Here is a 14,954-nt window from a genome sequence, read left to right on the forward strand (position 1 = left end):
ATTAATCTTCCTTAATCTTTTCATTTCCGCTAGCTCGCATAGTGCATAGCATCCTGTGCGCTGGGACGAAAATAGAGGAAGGGTGTGTCATGACCAGAGTCATGATTATATGGGTGGTACCACCATAAGGGGCGGGGCCCCATACAGGTGGGGTGCATGTGTTTTGTTCGTGGGAGATACATTAGGTATCACAGGCGATATGGAGTATCTCGTAAGGCTCAGAGCGGGAGCGATGCCATACGAAATATAACTGCCAGAGAGACAGACACATACACCCGTTAACTGCCCAGAGAGACAGACACACACACCCTTTAACTGCCAGAGAGACAGACACATACACCCTTTAACTGCCCTGAGAGACAGACACATACACCCTTTAACTGCCAGAGAGACAGACACATACACCCTTTAACTGCCCAGAGGAACATACACATACACCCTTTAACTGCCCAGAGAGACAGACACACACACCCTTTAACTGCCAGAGAGACAGACACACACACCCTTTAACTGCCAGAGAGACAGACACACACACCCTTTAACTGCCCAGAGAGACAGACACATACACCCTTTAACTGCCCAGAGAGACAGACACACACCCTTTAACTGCCAGAGAGACAGACACATACACCCTTTAACTGCCCAGAGAGACAGACACACACCCTTTAACTGCCCAGAGAGACAGACACATACACCCTTTAACTGCCAGAGAGACAGACACACACACCCTTTAACTGCCCAGAGGAACATACATACACCCTTTAACTGCCAGAGAGACAGACACATACACCCTTTAACTGCCAGAGAGACAGACACATACACCTTTTAACTGCCCAGAGAGACAGACACACACACCCTTTAACTGCCAGAGAGACAGACACATACACCCTTTAACTGCCAGAGAGACAGACACACACACCCGTTAACTGCCAGAGAGACAGACACATACACCCTTTAACTGCCAGAGAGACAGACACACACACCCTTTAACTGCCAGAGAGACAGACACATACACCCTTTAACTGCCCAGAGAGACAGACACATACACCCTTTAACTGCCAGAGAGACAGACACATACACCCTTTAACTGCCAGAGAGACAGACACACACACCCTTTAACTGCCCAGAGAGACAGACACACACACCCTTTAACTGCCAGAGAGACAGACACATACACCCTTTAACTGCCCAGAGAGACAGACACATACACCCTTTAACTGCCAGAGAGACAGACACATACACCCTTTAACTGCCAGAGAGACAGACACATACACCCTTTAACTGCCAAGAGAGACAGACACATACACCCTTTAACTGCCAGAGAGACAGACACACACACCCTTTAACTGCCAGAGAGACAGACACACACACCCTTTAACTGCCAGAGAGACAGACACATACACCCTTTAACTGCCCAGAGAGACAGACACACACACCCTTTAACTGCCCAGAGAGACAGACACACACACCCTTTAACTGCCAGAGAGACAGACACACACACCCTTTAACTGCCCAGAGAGACAGACACATACACCCTTTAACTGCCAGAGAGACAGACACACACACCCTTTAACTGCCCAGAGGAACATACATACACCCTTTAACTGCCAGAGAGACAGACACATACACCCTTTAACTGCCAGAGAGACAGACACATACACCCTTTAACTGCCCAGAGAGACAGACACACACACCCTTTAACTGCCAGAGAGACAGACACATACACCCTTTAACTGCCAGAGAGACAGACACACACACCCTTTAACTGCCAGAGAGACAGACACATACACCCTTTAACTGCCCAGAGAGACAGACACACACACCCTTTAACTGCCAGAGAGACAGACACATACACCCTTTAACTGCCCAGAGAGACAGACACATACACCCTTTAACTGCCAGAGAGACAGACACATACACCCTTTAACTGCCAGAGAGACAGACACACACACCCTTTAACTGCCCAGAGAGACAGACACACACACCCTTTAACTGCCAGAGAGACAGACACATACACCCTTTAACTGCCCAGAGAGACAGACACATACACCCTTTAACTGCCAGAGAGACAGACACATACACCCTTTAACTGCCCAGAGAGACAGACACATACACCCTTTAACTGCCAAGAGAGACAGACACATACACCCTTTAACTGCCAGAGAGACAGACACACACACCCTTTAACTGCCAGAGAGACAGACACACACACCCTTTAACTGCCAGAGAGACAGACACATACACCCTTTAACTGCCCAGAGAGACAGACACATACACCCTTTAACTGCCCAGAGAGACAGACACATACACCCTTTAACTGCCCAGAGAGACAGACACACACCCTTTAACTGCCCTGAGGAGGGAGACCCTGAGGTGCGGATGCATACAGACACATACAGTATTTCTTATCTTTTCTCATACTTTTGTTTTGACTCTTCCTCCCTTCACTTAAAAGCATACAAAATAAGTATTGAAACCAAGAGTACAGTATATGGAACCAAGCATACATAGAACCAAGTATACATGAAACCAAATATATATGGAACCAAGAATACATGAAACTAAGTATACATGAAACCAAGTATACATGAAACCAAATATATATGGAACCAAGAATACATGAAACCAAGTGTAAGATCCTGATCAAACTGGCCAGTATCACGTCTTCGTCTGTTTGGCCCTCCATCCAATTCCTCTGCGTTGTGTCATTTTAATGGTCCTGACGTCTCCGATACTGGCAGATAAGATCCTTATCTCCCCTGTTAGTGCAATCCATAAACCATAATAATTCTCCACTTCCGTAAGAATTCGACACTCCGACACCGTGAGATACCTTATGAGGAAAAGCGTTGTTTTATTGCTATAAACAGAACCTCATAATCAGATGTTATCAGATGTTATCAAATTGTATCGTCCTTGGAGAGTCTATTCTAATGATCTTTCGGTGTGTTCGTCTATCGTCCTGTTGTTATTCAGTCCAATAGTGGTCAGGCCTGTTCGTTAGCCGAGACCATCCTCATGGTAGCCGAAGCTACTGGTGATGTGGCATTCCCCCCCCCCCCCCCCCTCTCTCTCAATGAGAGGAGAGAGTGTCTGTGTGATCTCAGTCCTACTCGCTCTTGGTCAGATTCTAGTCTGAGTCAGATTCTAGTCTGCCTTACACCCGGAAACACCGTTCGACTCATAGATGTTCGTCGTCGCAACGACGGCCCCGCCTTCTGGTTGTCATGTGACGTGTTGTCATGACGTGTTGTCATGACAACCTTCAATTCCTGATGAATTGAAAATGGGGGACCCTGATGTAAACAAGACGAAAGTCTTTCTCTGGTCTGCATCCCCTTAACAATTGTGTGTATTGAGCTGTACTGTATTGTACCCATTCTGCAATCTGTTAATAAAGTTTTCAATCAATCAATCAATCAATCAATCAAACAACTGCTAAATAACCTTTAACACCATTAAACTTTCATTAAGATGAACCTCTCTCCCTCCTGCTCTGGGAGACACCCTCTTATCTCAGATGTTCTTAAAAGGAATGTCAACAAACATTCTCTCGCTGGCAGTGTGCCTCACAACAATCACCCTGCTCTACTGAACCACCGTCTCCTGCTTCCACCGTCCGCATGCACTTCGACCTCTCTGACCCGGCACCGTTTTAGCTGTGGTCACTCCCCCCAATCTATACATCACATACATTGAAAAAGCACCCCAAATCCTTCATTCCCCCCTTTGATTCTTAATCAACCTTCAGAATCAACAGACTACTTGGTTTTTCAATTAATTATACACAAAAATAGACTCATAACAATGAGGGCCCCGCCGTCTGCTGTTTTTCCTTTTGTTTTCCATTACCCGCATCACACCCAAACCAGAAAGGATAAACAACGGTCATGGAGGAGAGAGAGAGAGAGACAGAGAAAAACACAGATTGCAACTTTTCAGACGACACACCTAAACCCTTCGGCCCCCCTATTAGGTACCCCACGTCCAAATCAGAGCGCTCCCTTCCCTCTTACAGTACACCTCCCATCTTGGGCCGGTCCCGTCTTCTAGGGCAAGGGCCCCTTTCAGTGACGGCTCCTTTCCTGAGCTGGTCCCCCTCCCAGGGCGCGGTCCCCTAGGCAAAAATGTCTCCCCTGGTCTGCTCCTGCTCAGTGTCTCTGGCTGTCCTCTCTACATCTGCTCCTCCACCGCCGCCGTCTCCTCTCTCTCGTCGCGGATGATCTGATGATCTGTGTACCAGGCTGCGGTGCCTGGCCCCTGCGGCTTCCTCCTCCTCCAGTCTGTCTCCTGGTCATCTCCTGGTCATCTCCATCGCTGTCGGTGTCTCCCCCCTTTGAAAGCAGAAACACAACACCGGCAGTCGTCTGTACATTCGACTTCCCTTGTTTTGCTATTAGTCTACCACCTTCTCCACACCTATTATCCATCTTACAGGGCGGTTCCCTGTTTGTTGTCTTCCGGCGTGACACTTGCAGTTTCCGATACCCACTCCGCGCAACTCTTCATCCCAGTTTGACCCCCAGCGCGCGCCAGTTCTTCTGGTGACATGTCTTCTGAAGACCCTGCCTATCTATTAGGTGTGAGAAGGCCCCACTGGAATTCAAACTCCCTCTTTATTCCATAATTAACCCATTCAAATAACTGCACCATCTTTCTGTGCAATTATTCTTTAATCCATTGTATAATTAAACTCTATATCTAATATTATTATTATAATAATAATCCACTCTCTGTGCTCATTAGATTCACTATTGAATCACTCCCCCACTCCGCCACTAGATGGTAGTACAGGCCTATATCTAAATATTCCCCTATGGGTAATGAAAACTCCCCAGCACTACCCCCCCTCCGCCACTAGGTGGTGACCTACTCCTCCTCCATGGTGTTTTAGTTGACGTGTCATTTCCTGGTTCTTTATCTGTTGTTATCTCCTCGTGGCTCACTGCCATCTTGTATCATCCCCCTCGTGACCCCTTTTGCGGCCATCTTGTCTCGCTCATAATGGCTACTCTCTCAAACAAACAAACGCTGCCCTCCTTTTTCAAGGCCTAACAACAAAACAAACTGTTTCCTAGAGTCTCGTCGGCCAAACAGGTCATAATGATGTCTGCAGGTCACATGACAATAGATGATCTACTAACATGCAAGTACTGAACAGGTCAAAAATAGACTGAATGCCAAATGACGGTAGGTCTGAAAAACGTAGGTAGATTCTCCCGACTCACAGTCCCGCGTTCCCGCCTCTTGCGAGGAAAACAACCCTTATATTACAGACCAGATAAAGTGGAATTAACCCCTTAGAACACTGCCTTCCTTCACCGGCCCGTTTGTTTTTCATTCCCTGTAGATAAAACCCATCTTGGTTTTTCAAAACACCATGGCTCTCTGCTCATATTATTACAGTTGGCTTCTCTGTCGCTACTTATTTACGGATGCACTATCTGTTCATTTTTATTTGGCTTAAAAGATCAAAACAACCGTGTGTGCACAGTGAACTCACATCTTTCTCCTAAGCGCTGTTTCTCCTACAGCGCTGGTCCGCCTCATGACCGCTCGACTCGACGCTCTCTCCCAGGGCTGGCCGGCCTTGCTTCGATCATGATTCTCCCACACATTGATGACTGTTGTCCACTGTCGTCCCATTGTTGAAAAAGTCTTTATCCGTTGTTCTTATCTCTTGCAAATCCGGCTGTCATCAACAACCAACTGTTCCCGTTGTTTTAATCTCTTGCAAATCCGGCTGTCATCGGCACCAACTGTAAGATCCTGATCAAACTGGCCAGTATCACGTCTTCGTCTGTTTGGCCCTCCATCCAATTCCTCTGCGTTGTGTCATTTTAATGGTCCTGACGTCTCCGATACTGGCAGATAAGATCCTTATCTCCCCCGTTAGTGCAATCCATAAACCATAATAATTCTCCACTTCCGTAAGAATTCGACACTCCGACACCGTGAGATACCTTATGAGGAAAAGCGTTGTTTTATTGCTATAAACAGAACCTCATAATCAGATGTTATCAAATTGTATCGTCCTTGGAGAGTCTATTCTAATGATCTTTTGGTGTGTTCGTCTATCGTCCTGTTGTTATTCAGTCCAATAGTGGTCAGGCCTGTTCGTTAGCCGAGACCATCCTCGTGGTAGCCGAAGCTACTGGTGATGTGGCATTCCCCCCCCCCCCCCTGTCTCTCAATGAGAGGAGAGAGTGTCTGTGTGATCTCAGTCCTACTCGCTCTTGGTCAGATTCTAGTCTGAGTCAGATTCTAGTCTGCCTTACACCCGGAAACACCGTTCGACTCATAGATGTTCGTCGTCGCAACGACGGCCCCGCCTTCTGGTTGTCATGCGACGTGTTGTCATGACAACTGCTAAATAACCTTTAACACCATTAAACTTTCATTAAGATGAACCTCTCTCCCTCCTGCTCTGGGAGACACCCTCTTATCTCAGATGTTCTTAAAAGGAATGTCAACAAACATTCTCTCGCTGGCAGTGTGCCTCACAACAATCACCCTGCTCTACTGAACCACCGTCTCCTGCTTCCACCGTCCGCATGCACTTCGACCTCTCTGACCCGGCACCGTTTTAGCTGTGGTCACTCCCCCCGATCTATACATCACATACATTGAAAAAGCACCCCAAATCCTTCACAAGTATATATGAAACTAAATATATATGGAACCAAGTATAGATTTGATGACATGTGTGTAAGTAATGATGCTGATGACAATGGTGGTGATGATGATGATGATGATGATGGGGGATGTTGATGGTGGTGATGATGATGGTGATGATGATGATGATGATGATGAGGATGGTCGTGATGATGATGTTGATGATGGTTATGATGATGATGATGATGATGGTGATGATGGTGATGATGATGATGATGATGGTTATGATGATGGTGATGATGTTGATGATGATGATGATGATGATGATGATGATGATGATGATGATGATCATAGCACTGTTTTATTGATTGTTTGTTTGTTGTTTTATTGTCCAGCTCATTGAGGAGGTGCAGGTCAAGCAGCCAGATGTGGAGTCAGTTCTCGAACGAGCCAATCAGCTTTACAAGAACAACCCTCCCAGTGAATCAGAACAGGTCAGGAATTTGATATTATATGCTATTTTACAGTAGTCCAATAATAAAGCAGCAGCATAATTGATATTACAACCGTTGTTGAATGAATGTGAAAATATATAGGGAAATACTGGACCTCATGATCGAAAGTATACGTAACTATTTTCGTAAGAAGTTTCTAAGAACAAACTTACAAAAGATATCCTCCGGACGCCTGAACGTGTGAAAAGGTGTTTGTAAATGGCCAAAGTGTTCTCAACTGCGATCTGTTGAATGAAGAACGTCGTCACTCATTCTTAAACTGAAAGCACGTTCTCGTACACCTGAATTTGCAAACAGATTCAACAGGTAGCGTGAACACAATTTGCGACTGATCAAAAAAAGTGTAAGAGTAACATACAATGCACAGGTCATTAAACTGGGTATAAAATATTTAAATAATACTGAGTAATAGTGCTCGTCAGATGCATGTACAGAGTTGTAGTATTAATATGTACAGTCATACAGGTATAAAGACCCTATAGTAGTAAGTCATACTGCAGAACATGACATCTTAGCGTGACATCTTATTTAGTGGTGTCAATACGGGTACAAGACCACCCAAAAAAAGCGGCATGGGATGAGTTAACAGGTGAGGTTAATGTGATGTCAGCTGCTGCATCCAAACACACCCAGCGTCTTTTCAGCAGTCCGATGCTGTGCTTGACTTTGGAACGAGTGCACGCGTGGCTATCATTGTAGGCTATCTCCTGCTCCGTCTGGGGGGTTGGTGAGTGTGGTCATCAACCAGGGGGCCAGCGCATATCCGCGATCTCCTAATAAAACAAGTCATTAGAATATTAGAAGCCTACTGTTGCTGGAACGATTCATTACGCACATATACAGTACGCACCAATTAGCCATGCGTCTCCAGCGTCTCCTTGCTCGAGGTGCACACCCACAGATCTGTTATGTATGATGTAGAAGTCATGTTCACCTCCTGGGAAGTGGGAGACCACGTTGAGCAGGTGGTTCTGTGCGTTGCAGATTATAGGGAGGTGTAGTGGTCACGTCATTGTTGTTTCCGGCCGGTCCACCTCGCTTGCATGCAATGTATTTCCAATGGACACATTTCTAAATCGTCTCGTTTAAAACAAATAAAGTGTGAACATTGGCATGGTGTACCTTTCTGTGTGTATTCAGCCACAATCTATAGCTCAACATGAAACAATTCGCAATTAATCGTAAAATAATTACGTATAATTTTATTTCCTTTTTTTTTATCTACTTTTTCTCCACGTTTTTCTATTTTTCTCCCGTTCCCAATTTCGCATTGTCCAATTCTACCCTCCCCTGTCTCGAACGTTGTTAGGCCATGCCTCCCACTGGCCGGCTGCAATGTGGACGAAGCCTTACATCACGTGTCCCCTCCGGTACACGAGGAGGCAGCCGTCGCATCTTTTCACCTGTACAGCGCAATCTCTCAGCGTCGGGGGTCTGCGTGGGAGGGACACGCCGCCCTCATCGCTTCCTGATTCTACTGCACAGGCGCACCAACCGACCTGTAGGAGTCGCTGTCCACAATGTCCGATCCCCACCCACCAGCTTCCCACCCCCTAATACTGCCAATTGTATTAGTATGAACGACCAGCCAAGCTGGTAGCAACGCCGAGAGCTGGGCTCGAACCCAGCATCTCCTGCGTTGGTGGCGAGCGCCTTGCCCACTGCGCCACCTAGCCGCCCACGTATAATTTTATTTCAACCAAAAAAACTTACAAATAATGTTAGTGATAGAAGGGAACTCATTTTGTGCAAAAATGGAAAGCTTGCCAATGTTCATGAGGCAGAATTATTACAATAGCCGATAATACATTTTCCCAATGATAAATCCCTATACGGGTGGACTGTGCGGGAAACTAAAGTGATGTCAGACTACACCTCCCTATTTGAATGTTGATGGAGTGGTATTGCTTTCTGTTGAGATATGGAAACACTTCTGGGGAGGGTGCCTTGATGCGCACGTGCCCAAGGTGGACAGTACCTGGACATGTGGTGGCACAGGGTTCGAGCGTCTGGTCTGGCTCCTCAGTGCTATCTATCTAGGTCGTCCTCGGACGGGCCCTCCATCGGTGCTTCCAGTCATCCCGATCCTCCATGCATCTGGCTAGCTCGCCGGTGCTTTCTGTTCCCGCATCTCTCCTGAGTACGTCCACGTAGGTTAACGTGGGACGTCCTCGTGATCGATGCCCGTGTGTTGGTTCCCACAGCACAAGTTTGCTGGTTGGCATTTCATGGTGTCTCTGGCAGTGACCTGCCAGCCTCATTCTCCTGACTGCCACTTTATCGCTCACCTTTAGCACCCCCCCATACAAGTTTGCATTAGTGACATGCTCATCCCTGTTGATGTTGAGCACCACACGCATCATTCTGGTGTAGCACCCATCCAAGGACTTCTGCAGGGTGGGCTTCAAGGTCCAGCATTCACTGCCATACAAAAGGACAGACTCAACTGTTGCATGAAAGAAGTTGAGCTTGATTTGACGGGGGAGGTTGGATTTCCACACACTGGTCATGCCGTTCAGAGCAGTCCTCAGTGCTGGCTCCAGGGTATTGCACAGGTCTTGATAGCCTGAAGCGTCCCACTAGATACTCATCGCTCTCTGCGAATAGGTCCGCACGGTCACGGTACTGGAGCTCAAATCTGAGGATGTCTGTAGAATCGAGGTGAACGCAATCACCAATGATTTCTCCCAAATTAAGCCCTTTTAAGTACACGGGCCTGTCTGTCCTATCTACGACCACTGTACCACGTTCGTAAATCCTGTTCTTAGCTACGAACGAATCTCAGAAAAGAAACCATTCGCCCGAGAAGTCCCTAAGTGGAGTTACGAAGAAATTAGTTTGTAACTTTCTCGTAAGTCTGGTAACCAACTGAAAAAAGCAACAGTTCTACAAATGAATGTGGTTTGTCTGTGTGCTTAGGGTAGATGCAAACACAGTATTTTGGGGCTGTATTAGGAATGTTAGTTGATAGTAACAAAGATAAAGTATGTATATAAGTAAAGAAGGTACATACTTAGTATGTGTGTATCGACAGGTGAAGTATGACACGCTAAGAGAAGACTGGATTCTGATCCTGGAGTTGGTCCAACAGCAGAAAGAAAGAATGGCAGCTCTACTGGTGGCAAGGAGAACTAGTAAGATCTTCTACACAACATATGTGTGTGTGTATGTGTATGTGTATGTGTGTGTGTGTGTGTGTGTGTGTGTGTGTGTGTGTGTGTGTGTGTGTGTGTGTGTGTGTGTGTGTGAGTGTGAGAGTCTGTGTGTTGATCAATTGATCTTTTTAATTTGTATCATACCTGACATGAACAAATCTAATCTGTGTGTGTGTGTGTGTGTGCGCGCGCGCGCGTGTGTGTGTGTGTGTGTGTGCGTGCGTGTGTGTGTGTGCGTGTGTGTGTGTCCCCTAGATGAGACCCTGCTAGGCAGTGCCCAGGCAGAATCTGCAGCATTGGCCCAGTTCAACAAGTCGTGGGCCGACCTCTCTGATTGGCTGGCTCTGCTGGATCAGATGGTACAGAGCCAGCGAGTGGTCGTGGCCGACCTGGATGACATCAACGACCACATCGGCAAGCTCAAGGTAATACCTTCATTATTAATATTTATTTACATTAACAAAGATATTTGAATACATATTAGATATATTTGAAAGGGACAGATACAAATACATAGATAATGCCTGTATCATAGTGTTTGTAGTCAAAGCTACAGATCCAGCACTGAAAAATTAGTTCCCTTCTACTGCGCTTCTGCCACCCTTCTACCACTTTAGAACTAGCACTCAGGTGTTATATTTCGGGGGTGACTTTGGGGGCTCCCAAAAAGAACAAAGGGAGGGTACTTAACTTAAGTGCTCCCCCAGGGAGGGGTTTGGGGGCTACTGCCCTCAGACCCCCAAGATAATTTTTAATAAGTGGGTTCGGGGCAGTCTGACTTGGGGTACTGCCCATATATTAGTGTTTCAATGCATGATAAGTAAACAGTGAAAAAACCTAAGGAATCGGATGGAGCTGGGGCGTTTGGGACGAATACAAATTTAAGATGAAAAAGTCTCCCCAGCCTGTGGGAGGCAGTGGAGGTGTGAAATCTGGCCCGGTCCAGAACAATAGGAGTCACAAAATCAGTTTGGCCCGTGGAGTGGTGGAGGAGTGGTAGGGGAGCAGCGGAGGTTTAACTTTTCAGTGCTGGATCTGTCATTTGAAACACCCGTCCCTTAACACATTGACTGCCACGCTTCTATCCATCAACACTGCCACCAGTCTAAGCCTATGGAGATGTTCACCTTCTTTGCAGGGCTATAACTTTTTAAATTGTATTGCTAAATTGACATTACTATGGCCCATTCAACATCGATTATCTATCGTTCAGGATGTAGGAACGTTATACTTTTTCATTCATAGATTCATACGAAAATACCGTCTAGAATATAAGTATGTTTTTATCGTTTTTTCTGCAGTAATTCCTAGAACGCTAGTTATAGGCCTAAACGCATAATATAGATTATCGATTGCAGTTTATTCGCGATACACGCTATATTAAAAAATCCAACTGAATACGATCCTAAACGTTATGACTCATCATGCGCGGATGAAAGGGGGGGGGGGGTCGTTTATAATTCCGTGATCGTCAGTAAATGCTTTATGTAGTATGGGTGATATATTGATCAGAGCGGTTTGCATTGAAAAGAATAAACAATCAAGCTGAAAGTAACGTTACTGTCCTCTTACCGTTCACCGATGAGACTGGAGGAAAAAGATCCCACTTATTTGACGTCGATCGACTAGATCCATTTCCGGTTTGTATGGCGCAATAAATACCCAAATCATATCGATTATTGAGTTATGGCAGCGATCCATATACACGGATGTGTGTCTAGAGTCCCGCAACAATATGTGACTGCCGGACGGATTTCCCAGATGCACCGAGATCACCAGATCCATTTCCGGTTGTAACTCGCCTGATCATCCACCAGGCGGCGGTATTGAAGCGTTGCACGGTTGTGCAGAGTCCCACTGTCTCAGCAGAGGCTGGGCGGCGGAATTATGAATACCATGGCGAAATTTTTTTATATTATCTCAATAACGTCGTACGCCGTGGCTTGGCAGAATTCGCATGACCAGCAAACCCGTCGTACAACGTTTTTGGCGGTCAATGTGTTAAAAGGCTGACATAAAACATTATAAAATAGGACATACAGTAGGTAAATAAAAAGGTAATAAAAGCAGATAGTGTACAAAGTAGACATGCCCTTACTAACATTAGATACACAGATACATACACCATTACATACACCTGGGATAACAGTAGGGTGTGCACCAACATCTCTATATAGAGATACCTGTGCACACCCCAGTGCAATCCCAGTATTAAGGCACACAGGATCAACACAGGAATACCATCTATAGACCTAATAATTATATCAACATACCCACCGCCCTACTCAGACATTCACCCGCTCAAAAAATGACCCACCCACAACATCCCCTCCCCCCCTCAACACCCACAGACACACATCCCCCCCCCCCTCTGTACCACCCTCTTCTCCTACCCACCCACCCTGAACCACCCTCCCACAACACCCCTCTACACCCACACACATACTCATTATCCCACTCTGTTAACACATACAATCAGTGGGTGCAGGCTTGCTGCTGAATTAGCCAAGATTTAGTAAGCTTCTGGAACATGGAAATATTTGTAGCAGATGTCAGGTGATCAGGTAGAGTTCCAGAGTTTTGCACCTTTGACAGAGAAAGCTGATTGAGCAAAAGACGTTTTACAAACACGTCATGCTGTTGATGATTAATAAATCAATCAATCAATTTAATCAATCAACCAATTAAATATTTTGTCATCACTCAATTTGTCAGTAAGTCAGCAAATCAATCAATAAATCAACCAATCAATCAATCAAATGTTTAATCATCAATCAATCAGCCAATCAATCAATCAATCAGTTAATCAGATGTTCAATCATCACGCAATCAATCAGTCACATCAATCAATTGATACTAGGGATGTCCGATATTATCGGCCTACCGATATTATCGGCCGATAATTGGCATAAAAATGTGATATTGGAAAATATTGGTATCGGTTTTCAAATTTTTTGTTTTTTTATTAAAAAATTTTTAACATTTATTTAACCTTTATTTACCCAGGCAAGCAAGTAAGAACAAATTATTATTTTATTTATTGTCAAAGTATGCATAATGTTGTGTTAATTACACGACAAGAGATATGTAATGCATATAGTATGCATATATCGGTATTGGTTGATATCGGTTGATATCGGTATCGGAAATTAAGAGTTGGACAATATCGGTATATCGGTATCGGTAAAAAAGCCAATATTGAGCATCCCTGATACATTGAAAAATCAATCAATTAACCCATTAATGACTAATGACTATATTTAGTATATGTTAGGAAAAAGCCCCACAATAATTTCTTCTGTTAGAGGTTTTTTGCTGTGAGAATTGTCAAGACATGTGGCTCCACAAGACAACAAAAGCATTTGATATAACTCCTTGTAGTTTTTGAGATACAGTTAACGTGTGTCTACTAATTAAGGGATGATAAAACATTATGTGGGGCTCTTCCTTAATTTTCCTCAACATACTACATAATGTACATTAAAACCCATAGACAACCCATATAAAAATATACAAATATGGATGTAGCCACTGTAGCCTCATATGTTGACCGATTTGATAGATCAAAACTCTTGTGTGCTCAGCTCTGCTAATGGAACGTAGACCAATCTCAGTCACTCTCTTTGTCTGGGACCAAATTCGGTCACGCCCCATTTTGCGCGACATCCAGGTTTTTTTTAGCGTCAGCGTTTGGGAATTTCATGTCGACAGGTAGATGAAGTGAAATTATACTTATTTTAGAATATATATATCAAATTTCATGAGTATTCATCTATATTTAGTCATCTAAAGACTATTAGATATGAACCTATGTACCAGTAAAAAGTGGGAATCTCTAGAATGTGTTTTGGGCGACAGTGGTTACAAGTGTGCGGGTAGCCTCTCTAATCAATTTAACGTTATACACAACACTTTCTGTTGTCAGTAGATGGCAGCATTGGTTTAAAAGGTGAAAATGAATGAATGTTATGACTACAAAATGAATACAATTCCCAAGACCTTTAGCACCTAGTTCACAGGTCACTGGTCAGCACCGGATTAGGAAAACGCGATCTGAACAGCGTTAAACTATTAATGGGACCGGAGTACAGTGATCGAGAATGGTCACCTAATTATCTTAAAGGGGAACTATCTTTTAAATGGCCTTTTTGAGTGTTTAGCATTGTTTCCTAGCTATGTGAACTTATATTAATATGATCTATGTCTCTAATTCTCATATTGGCGCATTCTTCCAATTCTCCTCTCACAATATTCACCCTCACTGAACTGAGTCATTTGAAAATGTGATGATTTGTGATGTCAGAAAGACACCGCTGCATGTTAATGTGGCTGTGTGGCATCAGGTACAAGATGAGCTGCACACAGTGGTTGGAGCCCAGGCTCAAAACGGCTCGAGATCTTGAGGTAGAAAAATTATGTTTTTGAGGACTTGATTAGAAATACAAAACAATGAATAAAATAAATATATATATTACAGAGGTGTTCCATAGACTCACAGGAATTGTGTAAAAGTGCCCAAATAGTGTAAGAAATAGTAAAATAGTTCCCCTTTAACAAAAGTGCATCATTAGCATTATGTTTGTTGTCTAAAGGGGAACATAATGGTACAATTTAAGATTGTAATGTTATCCGCATATAAAGGACAAATAAAACATTGTTAATTTGTAAG

The 14,954-nt window shown here is 44.5% G+C and overlaps 1 protein-coding gene across 1 annotated transcript in view; it reads left to right on the top strand.

The window, feature by feature from the left end:
* Positions 1 to 14,954, top strand: part of LOC311232419 (dystrophin-like) — a gene marked incomplete at both ends in the record, with an annotated part of 50,744 nt that overhangs the window by 12,641 nt on the left and 23,149 nt on the right. The window contains 3 exons of the mRNA XM_084319208.1: positions 7,011 to 7,109; positions 10,165 to 10,264; positions 10,541 to 10,710. Of these exons, the coding sequence (XP_084175334.1) occupies positions 7,011 to 7,109; positions 10,165 to 10,264; positions 10,541 to 10,710 (369 nt within the window). The remainder of the gene's footprint in view (positions 1 to 7,010; positions 7,110 to 10,164; positions 10,265 to 10,540; positions 10,711 to 14,954) is intronic.

This window comes from Notolepis coatsorum, assembly GCF_963971535.1.
Source record: "Notolepis coatsorum genome assembly, chromosome: 1".
In the NCBI taxonomy this organism is placed as follows: Eukaryota; Metazoa; Chordata; class Actinopteri; order Aulopiformes; family Paralepididae; genus Notolepis; species Notolepis coatsorum.